Consider the following 16,354-nt stretch of genomic DNA (forward strand, 5'->3'; position numbering starts at 1 on the left):
CTGATTGGCTATTTCGGAAATGATTAGCAAGTACTATTCATCTCGGAGGAGCGGAGGAGACAAAATTGCGTCTCAAGTTTTGATTTCCGAACATTTTTATGATACAGTGACAGAAAAAACTGGTTTTTTTTTGCTGTATGGTACATACTAAAACAATTATTTACCGCAACGTCGGCGAAAGTGTTACAATTTGTTTTATTTCTAGCAATATAGTTTATGCATTCTAAAGATTATCCATCAAAATAAACTGAATAATACTCATGTTCCTCTTTGATAATATTCTAAAAATAGACACAGTAGTTATGATCAATACTATCTATGTGCCACTAAGACACGTATTATGTTACTTTATTTAATGTTATGAAAAATCAATTATGATGATTAACACTATCATATTTTATTGGGGTAGGAAAATAAAATAACTGCCCTAAAGAAACGGGTGGTAAAATCACATTATAGCCTGAAAACCAGATATGAGAGCAAAACCATTAATATTCTGCTGCACAAAATATGGATTGATCGTCCCTGGGAAAGGGAGGAAGGGGTCCTTACCACCATCCCGAGTTGTAATATTAATGCACTTTGCAGCCGGTCCATCTCCAGCCTCATTAAAAGCCAACACAGTTACACAGTATGTATGGTTGGCGCCCATCCCGACATAGAGTGAACTTGTGTTTCCATCCAGTGTCCAATTATGGTGACGGCCGTTTGTATAGTGGAAGATGACTTTGTATCCTGTCACTAGACCCCCATAGACTTTTGGAGGACTCCAAGAAATGCCAATAACATGCATGTAGCGTGGATCTTGGAAGACTTCTTTAATTATTGGCGGACGAGTTGGGGCTATGGCTTAAAAAAAAAAATTAAAAACACATCATGTTCGTTATCTGAATCATTTCAAATGTTGCCTGCTTTTTTTTTTTTTTTTAATTATTTAAAGACATTGTCACTACTGTTGGTTGTCCTCCGAAATTTTTCAAGTCGAATGTTCGAAATTGCGCTCGGCAAATGTCGGAACTAGGCGAGAACGTTTCGGTGGGACAGGTTTTACACTGACGAGGCTAGTATACTTGAGAAATGAGGTAACCAAAGAGATAAGGGTTAAGGTTGGCAGAAAGCGGTCGTCAAAGTTGGAATGCGTACGCTTGTCGTATGCGCAAAATTTACGACAACAGCGTTTGTGAAATGGCGATTACCACTTACTTCCAAGTTTTTTTCGAAATCAACCCAACTTTTGGGTTCAATATTGGGTTCTGTGCTGTCGAACCACCCAGTTTGTAAGAAACTACAGGAAAAATATGCTGAACAAAAACTCACGAAAGTTAGCCTTTCGTGATGATAATAACTCTGTAAACAGACCTGTGAAGTTATCTAATGGCCATCCATAGATTTCCACGCGCAGACATGAATAATTATTCGGTACAATAAAAGTCACAGTGTTTGCCATAACGTCGCCTTCGAGTGTGTTAACATGGACCGTGTTTGAATTAGAATTCCCTTCTAAAGTCTAGAAAAAAAAAAGGTGAATAGTAGATGCAAAGCTTCTGGCTCTAAATCTAAAAAATTTAAAAAAGAGGTTGAAATGAAAAGTCATCGTTCATGGTCAAAAGACCACTTTTTTTTTTAAATCGGTGTCCAAAGTTCTTTCATAACTTTGTGCCTTAGTGTGCCCCTTATGGTCATAACGGGTAGCATGACCTCTCAATTATTGAATAGAATATGTATTATAACAGGGGTGGGATACAAGCGGCGCAGAACTCCCCCTTCCTTCCCGAGATGACCAGCAGCTTCTCGATATGACTTCTCGGTTATGTAAAATCTGCTGCATCGTTTGTAAGGATTATGTATTCTCAGCAGTTCACATTATCTTACTGCTTTGTCATAAGCTTTCTTCTTCGTTGTTCGCCTTGGATACTAGTCACTCTTAGAGGTAAAAAATTGAGGGGCCTGGATACTAGTCACTTTTAGAGGTCAAAGGATTGAGGGGCCTGGGTACTAGTCACTCTTAGGTAAAAGGATTGAGGGGCCTAGATACTAGTCACTCTTAGAGGTTAAAGGATTAAGGGGCCTGGATACTAGTCGCCTCTTTGAGGTCAAAGGAATAAGGGGCCTTTACACCTGAAATTATTTTTTGTATCCTTCCCTTTGTCTAAGTCAACCGTCATTTACGTCATTCTTTAGTGGTGCACCAGCTACTAAGAAAAATCCTCGATTCGCTTCCGAATCATCTCGAAAACCTCTTGGTTCAGAAACTGTTGTCTTGTCTCAGATGACAATTTCCTTTCTCTTCAATTAAAAATGAGTTAGAGTCTCAACTCGTCTAAGAATTGAAGAAAAAATGATAAAAACAAAACAAAACAAAAGAAGAATTTACCTTATTTCCGCTTGAATCTTCATAAAGATCGTTTCCTTGACTCGTTTGAAAATGAAGTCTGTACTTTTTAGTAAATAATTTCCGCTGAGAATTCCCTTGCGTAGCAACAGCGCAAATAACGTGTGGTACAACCAACTTGACTTTTAAAAGGCGGTCTGATGAACCTGGGCACCAGGAGCTAGGTCCATCCAATCGTGCGTATCGAGGATGGGTTAAGTTGTCGTAAGAAGATTTGGCTACTAGCTGCTTGTCTGTTATTGAGCCTGTCTTGACACCCAGAGGACAACTTAAACATGTTTGGTTTTTCTGACAAGATACTGAAAAGTCCATCATAGATAACAACAACATAAGTAAAAGCTAGATTTCCGATATATAATACAATAGATAGACAAGATGGGCGACAAATTATGTTAAAGAGAAATGCCACCATGCATTGCAACTCATAACGAACCGCACTTCCATCGTCGTTGTATAATAACAAGACTGCATAATAACAAAATTGCAAGATTGTTCAAGGTAAAACACGTACCATTTTTGCCGCATTGTTTGGTGTCAGAAAGCTGATAGGAAGAATTCAGCCTGCTGTAGACAGACGGGAAAACCTGGCACGAGCGGTTTCGTGTTTGGATTCCCCCTTGACATGCGCTCCACTCGCCCCAGTCTCCTGGAATGTATTCGCCGAGGATTCCATCTGCCAACCATCAAGGAAGAGGAATTAACCCCAAAATTCTTAAGCATTCTATTTTCGTAGGCAATGTGACCCACATGGAAACACCTATGATTTAAGTAACTATATTGACTGATTTATCTGATTACTAACAGACCGATAGAAGGAATAATTGCACTGATTGACTGACTAACAGATTTCATGGATAAGTGCTAACTGATCGCACGACAAGTTGACTTACCGGGTGTCTTTCCCTTCCGTGACAGACTGTTAGGCCCAGTCTACCAAGTAGCTCACTGACTGACTTGACATATTGACTAACTCACTGAATAACTAAATTTACTAAAATGACTCAATTACTGTTTGAATAACTTAATAACTGAAAAATTGAGTGGCTAACTGATGGCCGACTGATTGACTAAGTGACTGTCTGACTGTCTGAGCGACTGACTGTTTGACTGACCGACTAACTGACTGAATGGCTCACTGACTGACTGACTGATTAAATGACTGACTAACTGACTGACTGGCTAACGGATTGGCTGACGGTCCGACTAATTTGTCCAATGATCTGCCATCCATCCTCTCTAGTGCTCATCTGTCTTACTGTCTAAGCGTCATGCTAAGTGTTTGACTCATGCGTTCTCACCTTTCTTGTAAGCGACAAGATAATCTAAAGGCAACGGACTAAGTAGAGTTCCGTTTGGCTTCGTGACAGACAGCGAAATATACGAGCTCTCGTTTGAGACAACGTGAAGCACAGTCAAATAATAAAAAGATCCGGCCGTCATGTGTATGCCCTTCGATCTAAGGAAAAAAAAAACATTTTGAATTATTTAAAGACACGAAATTTATTTCATTACAAAATGTGATCAGATTCCTCCACGGAAAAAGACAACGCTCAAACATTTCCCTTCCCCCTCTCCCCTCAAAGGTTGGCTCTGTAGAAAACTAGTACCTGGGAGGCACAGGTCCCATCAAAGCCTTTCTTTTTCAGCTTCTTTTCCGCTGCTGACTTGTGAGGATCATTGCTTTGCTTGACAATCCAATACACTGTATGATTCTTCAGATATGTCATGAAGACGCATGCAGGGCCTGTAATTTCTTATCTCTTAGTTGCTGGCTCAGGATTTCTGATTTCTTTCCAGTAGTTTGATACCACTTATAACAAGTTTGGAATTCGTTACTTCTGATTTCTTTCCACCTAGATGGATGCTACTTATGACTAGTTTGGAATTTGTCCTTTCACAACTCATTTTTTTTGGCTCGAAAGAGCCCCGTGGTGGTCTGAAAGTTTTAGATCGTCATTTGCAGTCAATGTTAATAACATATTATTTTTCCTCGACACTCGATTCTGAAGTTGACTTCCGCTCAGGTTGTCGAAACGTTTGTCAGTCGCTACAGTCCTTCTCAGGACCATCCTTCCTCGGATGATCAGGCTGCTCGATCAACTATTATTGTCAATCGTTAATTATCCTTGATCCTTAACAAGTATTCTTACTTTGTGATTACTATCTACCCGAACGTATAATCAAACTAATAACTCATTTATCTACAACTAACAAAATTGCGGGTCAGCGGAGTCAATGTAAATTTGCTGACGGTAAAAACTTACGCGTTTTGACACCTCGTCAATGAGCTCCCAATCTTACTCTCGATCAGAAGCACGCATGCGCCGTCGCAGGACAGATGAAAGTGATACATTCCACTTTCAGGCGCGGCGAAGTAGGCACGAAGCCGCTGGCCATATTGTGGCTCGGGTAGATATGTAGTATTAGAGACAGGTTCGGAGCGATTGGGATTGTCAGGAAAATCCTGATGCTCCAATAACGAGCTCAAGTTGTTTCCTTGTATATTATCCAGCCATGCTTCTTGTAAAAAGCCTTTGATGTCTGGAATTAAAAGGATTCTCAAGTCATTATTATTTTTTTAAAATTAGAACTGTATAAGGTTTATCAAGAGAGATGCATCATCTTCTCATTGGAGCATCCAATGATTCAATGATGACTCGCCATGTGATTCTCTTCCCAGCCCTCCAGCCCCCTACCCCCTGTGATAAATAATAAATGACTGGTACCTAATGGAAACCTGATTTATGTAGTTTATGGCCGTGATTTTCAGGATAGTAGGTTGTGGTTCAAATCGATCTGTTTCCTCTTGATAACTCCAATAACTACATAAATAAATATATCTAAAAACCTCAAAGGCATTTTTAGCAATTAAAATTAACTACAAATCATATTTATGGGAAGAAGGAAAAGGTATTTCTTAGGGACCAGACATTATTTCTCGCCTGAGTTGGGAGGGGGGGTGGCGAAGCGTCGGAGAATTTTGAGAGGATCACATGATTCACATAGGAAGGAAGGGGGAACGGTTGTCACTGACAGAGTATTAAGGTAGGCTATAGAAATCTGAAGGGATCAGTAGATTTCTACCGAACTCCCTATGGGAGGGTCGAGCAATTTTCCAACCTCGTTCCCAGGGCTTTTCCCTTTTTGAACTTCCTTTTTTGAAGTTTAGCGGGCGGCAAAGTTTCCCGCCCGCCAAGCTTCAAAATAGGAATATCAAAAAGGGAAAAGCCCTGTGAACGAGGTTGGCAATTTTCATTTTGACACAACCAAAATCATCCACCCCTCACAATGGATAAATAACGAGCGGTCCTTTGAACGAAAATACCCAAACACGGAACAATGTACTCAAGACAGCTTCAGAACTTCGTTCGCTTCTGTAGTAAAAGTGATTATCAATTATCGTCATGTAAGTTTCATCTTCTGTTCCTACAAAATATCATCTTTGAGAGCTGCTAGAATTTTATAGCCTCAGTAACGCTATGGTTTTCTTTCTGGAAGAGAATGCATCGACATCAAGAGGAAAAGTATGATTCTGTAGAGAATTGTTTATTTGCTTGTGTGTTTATCTATGTGTGCCTGAAACATTCAGTATCATCAGTGTATATCGTTTGTCATTAAGGAAATGCTTCAGGATTCTCTCACAGATACATGGGTCTATTCTTCTCATCTGTTTGAATGTAGTCTTTAGTCTTTATTAAAAAAAAAAAAAATAAGTAGACTCTTCAGACATGGGTCTTTACAGTCAATGAACATAATGTGTGGAAATGGTGACTAGAATTTACATATCAACCACTACTGGGAGTTAAGCCTTGGTCAAACGGCGCATGATAGTCGATGATAGTTGATTCTCGTCAAACTATCATCAACTATCACCAACTATAATTCGCATGGTCAAACGGCCAAAAAAGTTCGTGATAGTTGATGATAGTTCACCGGCAGTCGCGCGAGCAAAGTCACGCGAGCAGCTAGTTCCAGGCTCTTTCCGCCTAAAATGTGAACACAAACATGGCTTCGCGTGAGAAAAAACAAACTTGTTGAAGTATGAATTTATCACGACGAAAGAGGGCGGCAGCTTGCTTACTAGTAATCACTTTGTTGGAGGAATGTACGGAGGATGAATCTGGAGAGCGTTGGTGGAAGAGAGGACGGGCAAGGGAATGAATTAAAAGGAGAAACGAAAGGGGGATGTTGAAATTGGTAGAAGAATTACCAGTGGAGGACACTGCCGCTTACAAGGAAATGTTGCGAATGAACTTTGAAACATTTCAGGAAATATTGAGCTTTTAGCGGCCATTTTAAACGAGCCCGCCGATTTTCGGGGAAAACAGCTGACCAAAAACTATCATGAACTATCATAAGCCCTGGTCAAACGGCGCATGATAGTTAAACAATAGAGTGTTTCTGTCGAGGAACTATCGGCTGATAGTTGCCCCGCGGAAATTTGATGTTCGTAAAACAAATATGCTAGTTTTAAGAACATCAAATTTCCAAGGGGCAACTATCAGACCGATAGTTCCGAGACATAAACACTCTATTGTTTTTATTGTTCACCACTAAATTTTCTTCCGCACCTACAGCTTGTCACAAATGTCAATAATTTGCAACCGTACATTGGCTAAATAATACGTTATACCTGTCAGAATTGAAAAGTCGCTGTTTTCCGATCTGCCTAACTTCGCGGCCGCCAAACTATTCAAAACTTTTCACGGATGAGTACTATCACTCCAGGTATTTTCCGCGGACGGGCACTATCCATCCGGGTATTTTCCGCGGGCGGGCACTATGGGCTGATAGTGTCTCTCCACGGATGAACACTATCGCGTCACGTGATCGATTTAAGCCAATAAGAACCGGAGAAAATTTAGTGGTGAACTATAATGGATGATAGTTGATGATAGTTGAAGCGCGCGCTTCCGTTTGACCACCAGCTATCTGGCACTATCATCGACTATCACCAACTATCATTCATTTTGAGCTTGTTCAAATTCCTCATGATAGTCGATGATAATTTTTCTCGTTTGACCACGCGTATGATAGTTCATGATAGTTTTTGGTCAGCTGTTTTCCCCGAAAATCGGCGGGCTCGTTTAAAATGATCCGGTTTAATCTAGGGCCCGATAGCGGTCACAGATCTGTGGCATACTATTGTTAAGAAGACGTTAATGAACTTGTACGCGTGCGACTTGCGTGCGCGTGTTTTGGGACTACGTAGGCTAATAATATCGTAAGAAAATCACGAGGACCTTTTAATTTTGACTTGTGCGATTTTTTAGGGGGAGTTGAAAAGTTTTTAGTTTATCGAGTAGCAGTTTTGCTTAATGGTCGTTGTCGTTTACCGTTAGTCTACAGTTTACCGTGTTGGAATTAAAGTGTTTGTTTGGATTTCCCGTTTCGCTTCCGAACAACTATCATCAACTATCATCGACTATCATGCGCCGTTTGACCAGGGCTTTAAATAGTTGATATATACTTGACGAAGAAAAGGATTATATGAATTATCATATAAGGGGCAAAATGACTGAATTGTGATTGGCCAAGACAAAGAGCATTTTTTCTTAATTTTTGTAATTGCCCCGGGCAAAAGTACTTGAAAATGATTGGCTGAAAATCGCTTAGCAACGGCTGCCAAGGTAAAGAAATTTCTGTTTGTTGTGTAACAATGGCGTCCCGTTTTGCGCGAAATCAGTAAGAAAACATTTTGCCCCTTATATTATAAACAAGTAATCACATGGTTCCTCGTAAAATTAAGGATTAATATCACTTGTGTTTTCGGAAGTTGCAGAAATTGCCCTCGTCGCTGCGTGACTCGGGTTATTCAGCAACTTCCGAAAACACGCGTGATATGAATCCTTAACTTTACTCGGCCCCATGCGATTAGCTATACATATCTGAAAAAGTCACAAAGTTGTTAGCAGGAAGGAAAAACACAAGAAAGTTGCTTATCAACGTACGTTATAAAAAGGAGGTGTTGACAATTTCAAGGCAGACTCTTCGAACCGTAATGACGCCCCGAATTTACCACCATCGAACGAAATTAAGCAATAAAATTTAACGCATTAAGAAACGCTTTTTTCTGTTAAGTTATAGAAAACATCAAATTCTACATCCAAGAAAAGACGAATCATATTTGCTAGCCGCCTTTATCGACGCAACTGATTTTTAGCTCAGAACAAATACCTGGTGATAAACATGACAAATTATAGATGAAGTCTCCCTCCGTTACATTCGGTACAATTCCTTCGCTGATCTTTCCAGCAACAATGACCTGTGAAAAAAATCCAATTTTTAATGCTTATATATTCCACGATTCTTGTATTGCTATATCTGATGCATCCTAAAATTCATTCGAAGCGTCAATAACTGCGTGTCAGGAAAAATAATATATTATATGGTTCGGCAGACAAAATTAGCTAAGTGTGTCCCAAGTATTTCCTCGGGTTAAATCGTTATTCCATTGCGACTGGCCTTCAATTTTTAAGCAGAGATGCTCACACTTACCAGAGAAATGCTACACCAAATTCTGAATCTTAACATGACGTCATTCTTTGAATGCTGAGAGGAAAGTGATACAAACGCTTTCTAGCCACATTTCTTATTCTGACGGTCTTTTTAGGAAACAGCCTTTTCTAAAGCGAAGCTCGTTGGTTTAATTTCATGAATTTTTAATGCAGAGCAACCGGGGAGATTTTGCATTGTTTCGTTATTCAAATCTCTTTGCTGCATTTGTGAGAAACTCTGGAACAAATTAGCCTGTTATTCATTGAAGGTACCGTGGATTAACCATACTGGAAACAAAAATATTTTTCCATTTAACTTTTAAAAAACGCGTTTGTTTAGTCAAAACTCTGATTAAAATTTCATGGCTACTTCATTAATTATCAATGCGTGAAGAAATAGAAATCGTCAGGTATGCATTGATGGGAACTTGAAATTATCACGAAGGAAGTTGAAAACATCATCGATTGTAATTCTTATTCGAAGGTTAAGGCATCTTCGCTCGCTGAAAACATATCCCACACATAACTGCTCTTTAAAAAACCATTTTCCCTCTAAAGAAAGTTTCAAACTTATTAAGAAAATACTCTTTGTGTAAACAAAAACGTTATAGCAAGAGATTGGAAATTTGAAATTTAAGCGGTCAACTTTCCAATTCTGTTTGCATCGACATTGCTTTAATTGCAAATTCTGTTTAAACTGTGGTAACGAACTCGATCAGGCTTATCGCTCCATAATTCTCAATAGAAAATAACTTCCATTTAATAAAGCATATCCTAAGCAATTCAGTAGAAACCCCTTGGCTCTTTTATATTTGTTAATCGAAAAAAGACCGAAAATCGTGTCACCATTGGCCAGAAAACAATGAACAAAGCTTTCACCTTTTCCCTTTTGAGGAGTCACATCTACTATTGTGCAACACGTATTTTTTTTAAGTTTTCTTTGAAAATTTTCATTGTGACTGTGGTGACATCGACTTTGTGCTCACATTGAGTGATAATATATAATACAATGGCTTCGGTGACAGTGATTAATTGCCAAGTTCTCAAGACTAGCTTGAAATTAGTTCGATGGAGAACTCCTACTTTTCTCTTGACAAAGGTTTGAATTACTGGAATTTTCTGCAAAATGAAAACAAGTCCAAACTCATTTTAGTGCTGAAGTTTAAAATTCTTTCTTATTAAGCTCATATGTGCAAAGGTCAAAGTAAATTTTCACACTACCAGCTGTTGGATGCGTGCCGAGATCGTTCGTGTTTTCAATATTGTGCTATCTAATTTTTTTCCCCATGCTTCAGTAAATTTGACGAAATTAACGACGGAGAAACGTGCAAAGATAACGCAAGGCCCATAAGTTGACAATAGCCACCGGTCATATAAACCAGCAGTGAAGTTTATAAAGAAACAGAGATATCGTGATTTGACCCTCAAAGACAAAAGCTGCTTAGCTTTTGATGACAGCGAGTAGCTTTAGTCTCGGGAATTCCTGTTCGTCCATCTCTCTAACCGCAATCTCCTCAAGTAGTTTTAAGAAATTAAAGAAATTCCATTAATGAAACTTGCGCTTATAGGCTGCTCAGCTTTTGATGACAGCGAGTAGCTTTAGTCTCGGGAATTCCTGTTCGTCCATCTCTCTAACCGCAATCTCCTCAAGTAGTTTTAAGAAATTAAAGAAATTCCATTAATGAAACTTGCGCTTATAGGCGGTATTTAAATCGCGCCTCTAAAGACTTTTGGAGCATAAAGCGAGATGCGTCGTTTCTGAAGCGTTCCTGAGAGGAATGAGAAAATTGATCACGAGATGGGAGTTATCAATGTTTCCACTTTTAACTAATTATGTAAACTAGATAGACAAATAGACAGCTGCACCTGGTACCTTTTCTACAAAATTATCTTGGTAAGATAGCGATTGAGGTACTATTTAGCAATACTGAAATATGCGTGAAAACTAGGAACATGTATCTCCGGAAAGTGTTACGTCATAAGTTCTACGCTGTCTGATGTTTAATAAAGTACGATGTCTAGATTCGTTGGCCAGTATTTTGTGTTATTTTCCTGTTGTTTTAACCTTGAATAGAGATTAGTCTGTAAAACTACCTGAAATAGTGTGTTACCGGGTTGTCAAGTCTTGAAATAACAGGGAAGTTGATTGAAATAATTAAAGGAGGTGAATTTTGGAATTGCGGACCGTTGTTATAAAATTCGGTTATTTAGGAGTCCGAAACTTAACGAGAGGCTCATTTTTTTAGTACATTTTGTTTACCACCACGTGATGGTAGGCTACTCACTTTACTGACTATCTGACGCGGATAGTGAGAGGTGTAGCCAATCAGATTGCAATATTTGTGAAGGAACGCTGATAGTGAATATTATAAAGGTTAACCAAACGCGTCTCCCGTCGATCGTGGAAGCACCCCCCATTCCCCCCGGGGATCATTTTTGATATTTTTAAAGTTCCTCCCTGTAAAACTGAGAACATCCCACGCAGGCTGTGTGACATTGCACTTAACGGAAATCAGTGTAACTCGATCAAGTGAGGGTTAGGGTACAACTGAGAAGCGACTCTGCAACTGGGTTGTAAACGGTCTAAGGAAGACGCTTGTATTGATTGTCTGTTCGAGACTGAAGGGGATTTCTTTTAATTGCCTTAAAGTTTTGGGAAGAGTTCAATTAACATTATGTAAACTGTTCAGGATAGTTTTGTTACATTTCTATGATTATGCTCAGGCTGATGTAACACTGAATTCTGTCAACTTATTTACAAAGATGTGCATAAAAGTCAGAGGGGATAATTTTAATCTAGATCTCAGAGGTTTTTAGCGTTGTCAGCACTGCTGACAACAGATCTCAACGATAAATTCTAGAACATTATCATAACTTTACCCTTGTGTTTTTCTTTTGCTGATTCATCCTCGACCTTTGAACAACTGCGGATCTTACCTACATCGACGAAGGAAATTGAAATACTTGCTTTAATGCAATTAAGACATTTCTAAAAAAAAAAAAAGCACCACGACCCTTGCCGGCAAACTCCTAATAAATGGATCAAGATTCAATCCAGGGAATTGGCCCCACCAATAGCGTAGCTTCACTTTCTGCATATAAACCCACACACAACCCACAATCACTCCATTCGCTCTGACGAAGAGCTAACGAAGAGCTAACTCTTAACGCTGGCCAATTTACAATTTCAACTTAGCTGATATTACCAAATTACCTTGTTATTTTCGCTAGGGTTAGGGTTAGGGATGAAATAACTAATCTCTTTTCCTGAATGAGTCAGTACTTTTCTAGCCAAATACTGTTGACCAAGTCAAGGGGTTAAACCTCAAAGGACACTGGTTTGGCGGTTTTCCATGAGAATTTTCTGTATTACACATAATTTCCATCCAAAACATTACGTTATGTGAACCGACACGGTTACTTACGTTTTCTTCTTTACATTGTAAACTGTATATATACATTTTCTTTGCTCTGCTTTTTTTGCATTGCAAAAATATTTACTACCTGTGTTATGTCCCTTTTCTACTGTCATAAGAAAAATTACTTATCGTCCCATATTTCGGACGGCATTTACGGTGTATTACAGCTTGAGACTTACGATATATATTACAACACATTGGCGTTCTTCAACAAGATTACACAAGTCGATTTAAAAGTGGTCGAAACAGCCTAAAGTTGTTCATTCGTGAAATAGTTAGAAATCATGATTCTCACTTTAGCCACTATACTATTCCGAGAAAATTAGTTAGGAGAATTCATGTGGCTTATGAGTTTCATCTCCTCGCATCGAGAGAAGTTAAATTTTTATATCATTGCAGCGCAAAAACCGAATATGTATTCAATGAAGTGAAAGACATCAAGAATACTTAGTAGATGTACTTATTCCGGTAACAGACCTAAGTTTACTATAAATTTGCCTTGCTTTTCAATTGTACTTATTTCAATTACTCCACTGGCCCTTTCTATTGATTGATGGGTGATTCAAACAAACAAGAAACTTAAACTCGTCAATCAGATCATTACAAGCTTAAAATAACTATGTATCAGGTCCAATTCTCTAATGGTAAAGTCATAAATGTGTTTGGATGAAGCAATTATATTTATCGAGGGTAAAAGTAAACCAAATGTTTTATCACTCTAAGAATACAGAATTTTTTTCGTAGTAATTTTTATCTCTTTGCGGTTTATTCATTTAGAGCTCGGAAGAAGTTTAATTTGGGGTCAATTATTTCATGTGAATTATGTCGAGCTATCTTCGGTATTGAATGAATCAAGCACGAACGAAAAACGCAATCCAATCAAATCCTTGTGGTTAAGAAGTTTACGTTATTTACAGCCGCTAGGGATAAAATGTCTGTGCAACTATACATGTAACAGCAACAGCCTCTGCACACATCACAAGTTGAAACTAATAATCGAACATTCGACCGCTATTTACAGCCACTTCAAACGAGAGAACCTTGCAAGGTTAACCAGTCTTTTACTGTTTCCACACTTTGAAAAAGTAATGGTCAAAGTACTTTGAAATTCTATTTAGGAAGGTATAGAGCCCTTTCCTTAGCTCTGAGCTCATCATATACACAGCAATGGGGTTAAAAGCGCTGTTACTGAAAAATAAGGAAATACCGAGGGTGTATAATAATTCGACTGTTTTTGTTGTCGGGTCGATGCCTCCAAAATCCATTGCCAGGGCAAGTAGAGTCAGAGGCAGCATACAAATCCAAAAGACAACCACAATGAGAAGAAGCATTTTGATTAATTCTGCGTTCTTCTCTAAACGGAATTGGTCATGGCGGAAGGTAACGGTTGCGTTGCTCAAGGAGTTCGCTCTCTCTCTGATCCGCGCACTTTGCCTTCTCATTGTAGACACGATAGCTGCATAGCCTCCGGCTGTTATGAACAGGGGCACGATTATAAGAGTGGCAATAAAACAAGTGTGTATTCGTCGCTCAAGATCTCCCGACCACACGGGTCCGCACCTGTTCGGATAGTTAGGAATCACTTGTACATCCATCAGAAACGACATTGGAAAACCGACACTGAGGTATGACACAATCCATACAATAACAATAATAATTTTGGCTTCCCGTTCCGTCAGACGCGGTTTGAACGGTCTGCAGATCGCCCGAAACCTCTCAATGGTGATAACAGTCAGAGTTAATATAGACACACAGAAGAAAACTTCGTTCAAAGGGGCGACAATCTGGCAGGTTAGCTTGTCAAAGGGCCAACCTACGTAGTCCTTGATGAACTCAGCTGGGAGCGAGATCAGCAGAATCCCTAAGTCACTGAAAGCTAAGTTCACAATAAACAAATTTGTTGTGGAACACATGTCCTTACGACACCAAACTGTTAAAATGACGTACAAATTCCCTGTCATGCCAAGAATAAGGACGAAGGAATACCATGCGCACTGGATTGCCAAAAAAGTGTTGTTGAAGGAATTTTCTGGATGTACAGATGAGCCATCTTCCACTTCACCTGAACCAATATCCTCCGTTGGGTCTGCTTCCATTGCTCAGTGTCTTCCGAAGACTGACTCCGACGTGCAGTTAAGCAAGTAATCTCACTTTGGCTCCGGTTGTCTGGTTTTATTCTACCGGAAAAAGTTCCTTCGGCAAAAATGACACTGAAGGCTTACCACGTCGGTGAAGAGCACAGAGAGGCAAACCCTGTTTGTTCTTAGATCGTTTGAATCTCAAAGGATTATAATCAGATCTGTCGCGAGGCTGCGACACAAAGATACCGAGATGCGCAAAACACCACAAGTCACTGGTAACTTCTAATAAACTACACAACCCTTTGACGCCCCATTTATAGACCTCATTGGTTAAAAACGAAACGAAAAGGAAGTATTCAAAGATAAAAAAGCTGTCGGTTGTATGAGTTTGAACAGTTCCGTTATCGATAACCTCTGAAGTCAAGTTGGTTGATGTTTAGATTGCGCGAAACTCGATGATGTGCGAAACTGAACACCTAATGTGTGGAGTACTGCAGATGATTGTTGACTTCGTGCTGACGGATGTAAAACAAACCTGTAAATTCAATAATCGTCTTCCGATCGGAAACGTACTCAAACCTCGCCTGAATTCTGTTAAGGCGGGTCGGAAATCGCCCTCAATTTTTTTCTGCTGTTTTTCTAAAAGACTTCCATGACTGATGAGTATTTCGGCAAGGTTTTGGGAAAGTTTTGGGAAAGTTTTTGACTAGGCGGCTTTTCACTTAAGTAGCTATGCAGATAAAGATTAAAAAAAAAAAAAGATAAAAAAAAAACACGAAAACTTCAATACCCAGACAGCTTACAGTTTTCTCGAAGTTGGTTGGAAAAGCTCACGATAAGCGTTAAAATAGAAGATTTAAAAACTGCAGTCACGTCTCACCAGTAATTTCCGACGCATCTGGCTTTGGCAAGTGAACAGTGTTGAAATTTTTCTGAAGAATGTAATCCATAGTTCAAGTCTGTGGTTATGTCATTTGAATTAATGAGTAATTTAGCGATGAAAAATATAACAGTTGATTGAGCAATTTCTCGAAATTTCGTAGCTTTCTGCGCGGATAATTTCCTTGCTAAAATGAAATTAGAGTTTGGGTCAAGTTCTCCCCCAATAAAATTTGCAAACGTAAGTCTACAAAAAGAGAAAAAAAGAAAAACTTTCTATCTGGAATGATATTTTGCACGCACCATGTAAAGGTAATTTTGTCATTGCATCACGTAATAGTGTCTCCTTCGGGCTGTTTACGTAAACGATTCTTCTGAAGAGGCTGGCAAAAAACAAAGCGGTAGTCAAGACAGGCTTTTGGTAGTAATTTCTGTCCTTATGGTGGCAAATGTTGTTCTAACTTAACACATTTTCACCTTTAGAAGTTGCATGACTCTGCGTCACTTTGCACTCGGTCAAAAGTAATCTGTGCGTTCCTATATCTAACTGCGCTTGGTTGGGTTCAAAGGTTCCCTGTTGCACGTACCAATGCAAGTTAAAATTTATGGGGCCGGCCACGAACCTCATTTTTAAATAGGAGCTGAAGACGATCAGGTCAAACAAGAGATTTCATCACTACTTGGCACATGATGGAAGTTTGAGGTTGAATTTATCGCTCATTGTGTGTTTGTCTGTCTCAGTGATTTTCGCCTATGTTGTAGTTGGCGAACACCGTTTTATTCCTTAAACGGAGAGAAGTTGATTTCTGGGTAGAGAGAGAGAAAAACAGAGATACTCAGGTGTTTGTGCAATAACACAATTAAACAAGAGCGATAATGACTTTAACTTCAACAAAATTAAGTTCATTCGTGATAGCCCCCAGGCTCTAAATGTCGCGTTTCCTTCTCATTTATAGAATTCCTCCTTTATAGGTGTCCATTCCCCTCGCTTGAGATTTTCATTTCGCCTGGAGTGTCAACCAGACTTTGCTACACCCCTCTGCATGAAACCCACAAAGATTGCATGTGCTGAAAACGTCAGCACCA

At 39.2% G+C, this 16,354-nt stretch overlaps 2 protein-coding genes across 8 annotated transcripts in view; both read right to left on the minus strand.

Moving 5' to 3' along the window:
* The window catches only part of LOC111323880 (uncharacterized), a 33,911-nt gene extending 21,802 nt beyond the window's left edge, over nucleotides 1-12,109 (minus strand). For 6 of the 7 annotated variants that reach the window (XM_088739414.1, XM_088739416.1, XM_088739417.1 and 3 more), the window contains exons 1-8: nucleotides 8,891-9,048; nucleotides 8,570-8,657; nucleotides 4,657-4,933; nucleotides 3,691-3,848; nucleotides 2,904-3,065; nucleotides 2,375-2,691; nucleotides 1,360-1,507; nucleotides 553-849 (exon numbers count right to left, since the gene is read on the minus strand). In XM_088739414.1, coding sequence (XP_088595540.1) covers nucleotides 553-849; nucleotides 1,360-1,507; nucleotides 2,375-2,691; nucleotides 2,904-3,065; nucleotides 3,691-3,848; nucleotides 4,657-4,933; nucleotides 8,570-8,657; nucleotides 8,891-8,926 — 1,483 coding nt within the window. In that variant the 5' untranslated portion in view covers nucleotides 8,927-9,048. Of the gene's footprint in view, nucleotides 1-552; nucleotides 850-1,359; nucleotides 1,508-2,374; nucleotides 2,692-2,903; nucleotides 3,066-3,690; nucleotides 3,849-4,656; nucleotides 4,934-8,569; nucleotides 8,658-8,890; nucleotides 9,049-11,769 lie in introns of those variants that run through there. The other variant, XM_088739415.1, reaches the window with a different exon arrangement.
* Nucleotides 12,110-12,228: 119 nt separating this feature from the next.
* On the minus strand, nucleotides 12,229-15,779 carry LOC111323945 (QRFP-like peptide receptor). Its single transcript, XM_022927406.2, has one exon. It carries the CDS (start codon nucleotides 14,402-14,404, stop codon nucleotides 13,370-13,372), a length of 1,035 nt encoding a protein of 344 aa, XP_022783141.2. The 5' UTR covers nucleotides 14,405-15,779; the 3' UTR covers nucleotides 12,229-13,369.
* Between the last annotated feature and the right edge of the window lie 575 nt (nucleotides 15,780-16,354).

The sequence above is a fragment of the Stylophora pistillata genome, chromosome 11 (assembly GCF_964205215.1).
Source record: "Stylophora pistillata chromosome 11, jaStyPist1.2, whole genome shotgun sequence".
In the NCBI taxonomy this organism is placed as follows: Eukaryota; Metazoa; Cnidaria; class Anthozoa; order Scleractinia; family Pocilloporidae; genus Stylophora; species Stylophora pistillata.

Excerpts from the sequence above, each read along its gene's own strand:
- LOC111323945 (XM_022927406.2), bottom strand. The coding sequence starts at position 14,404 with ATGGAAGCAGACCCAACGGAGGATATTGGTTCAGGTGAAGTGGAAGAT.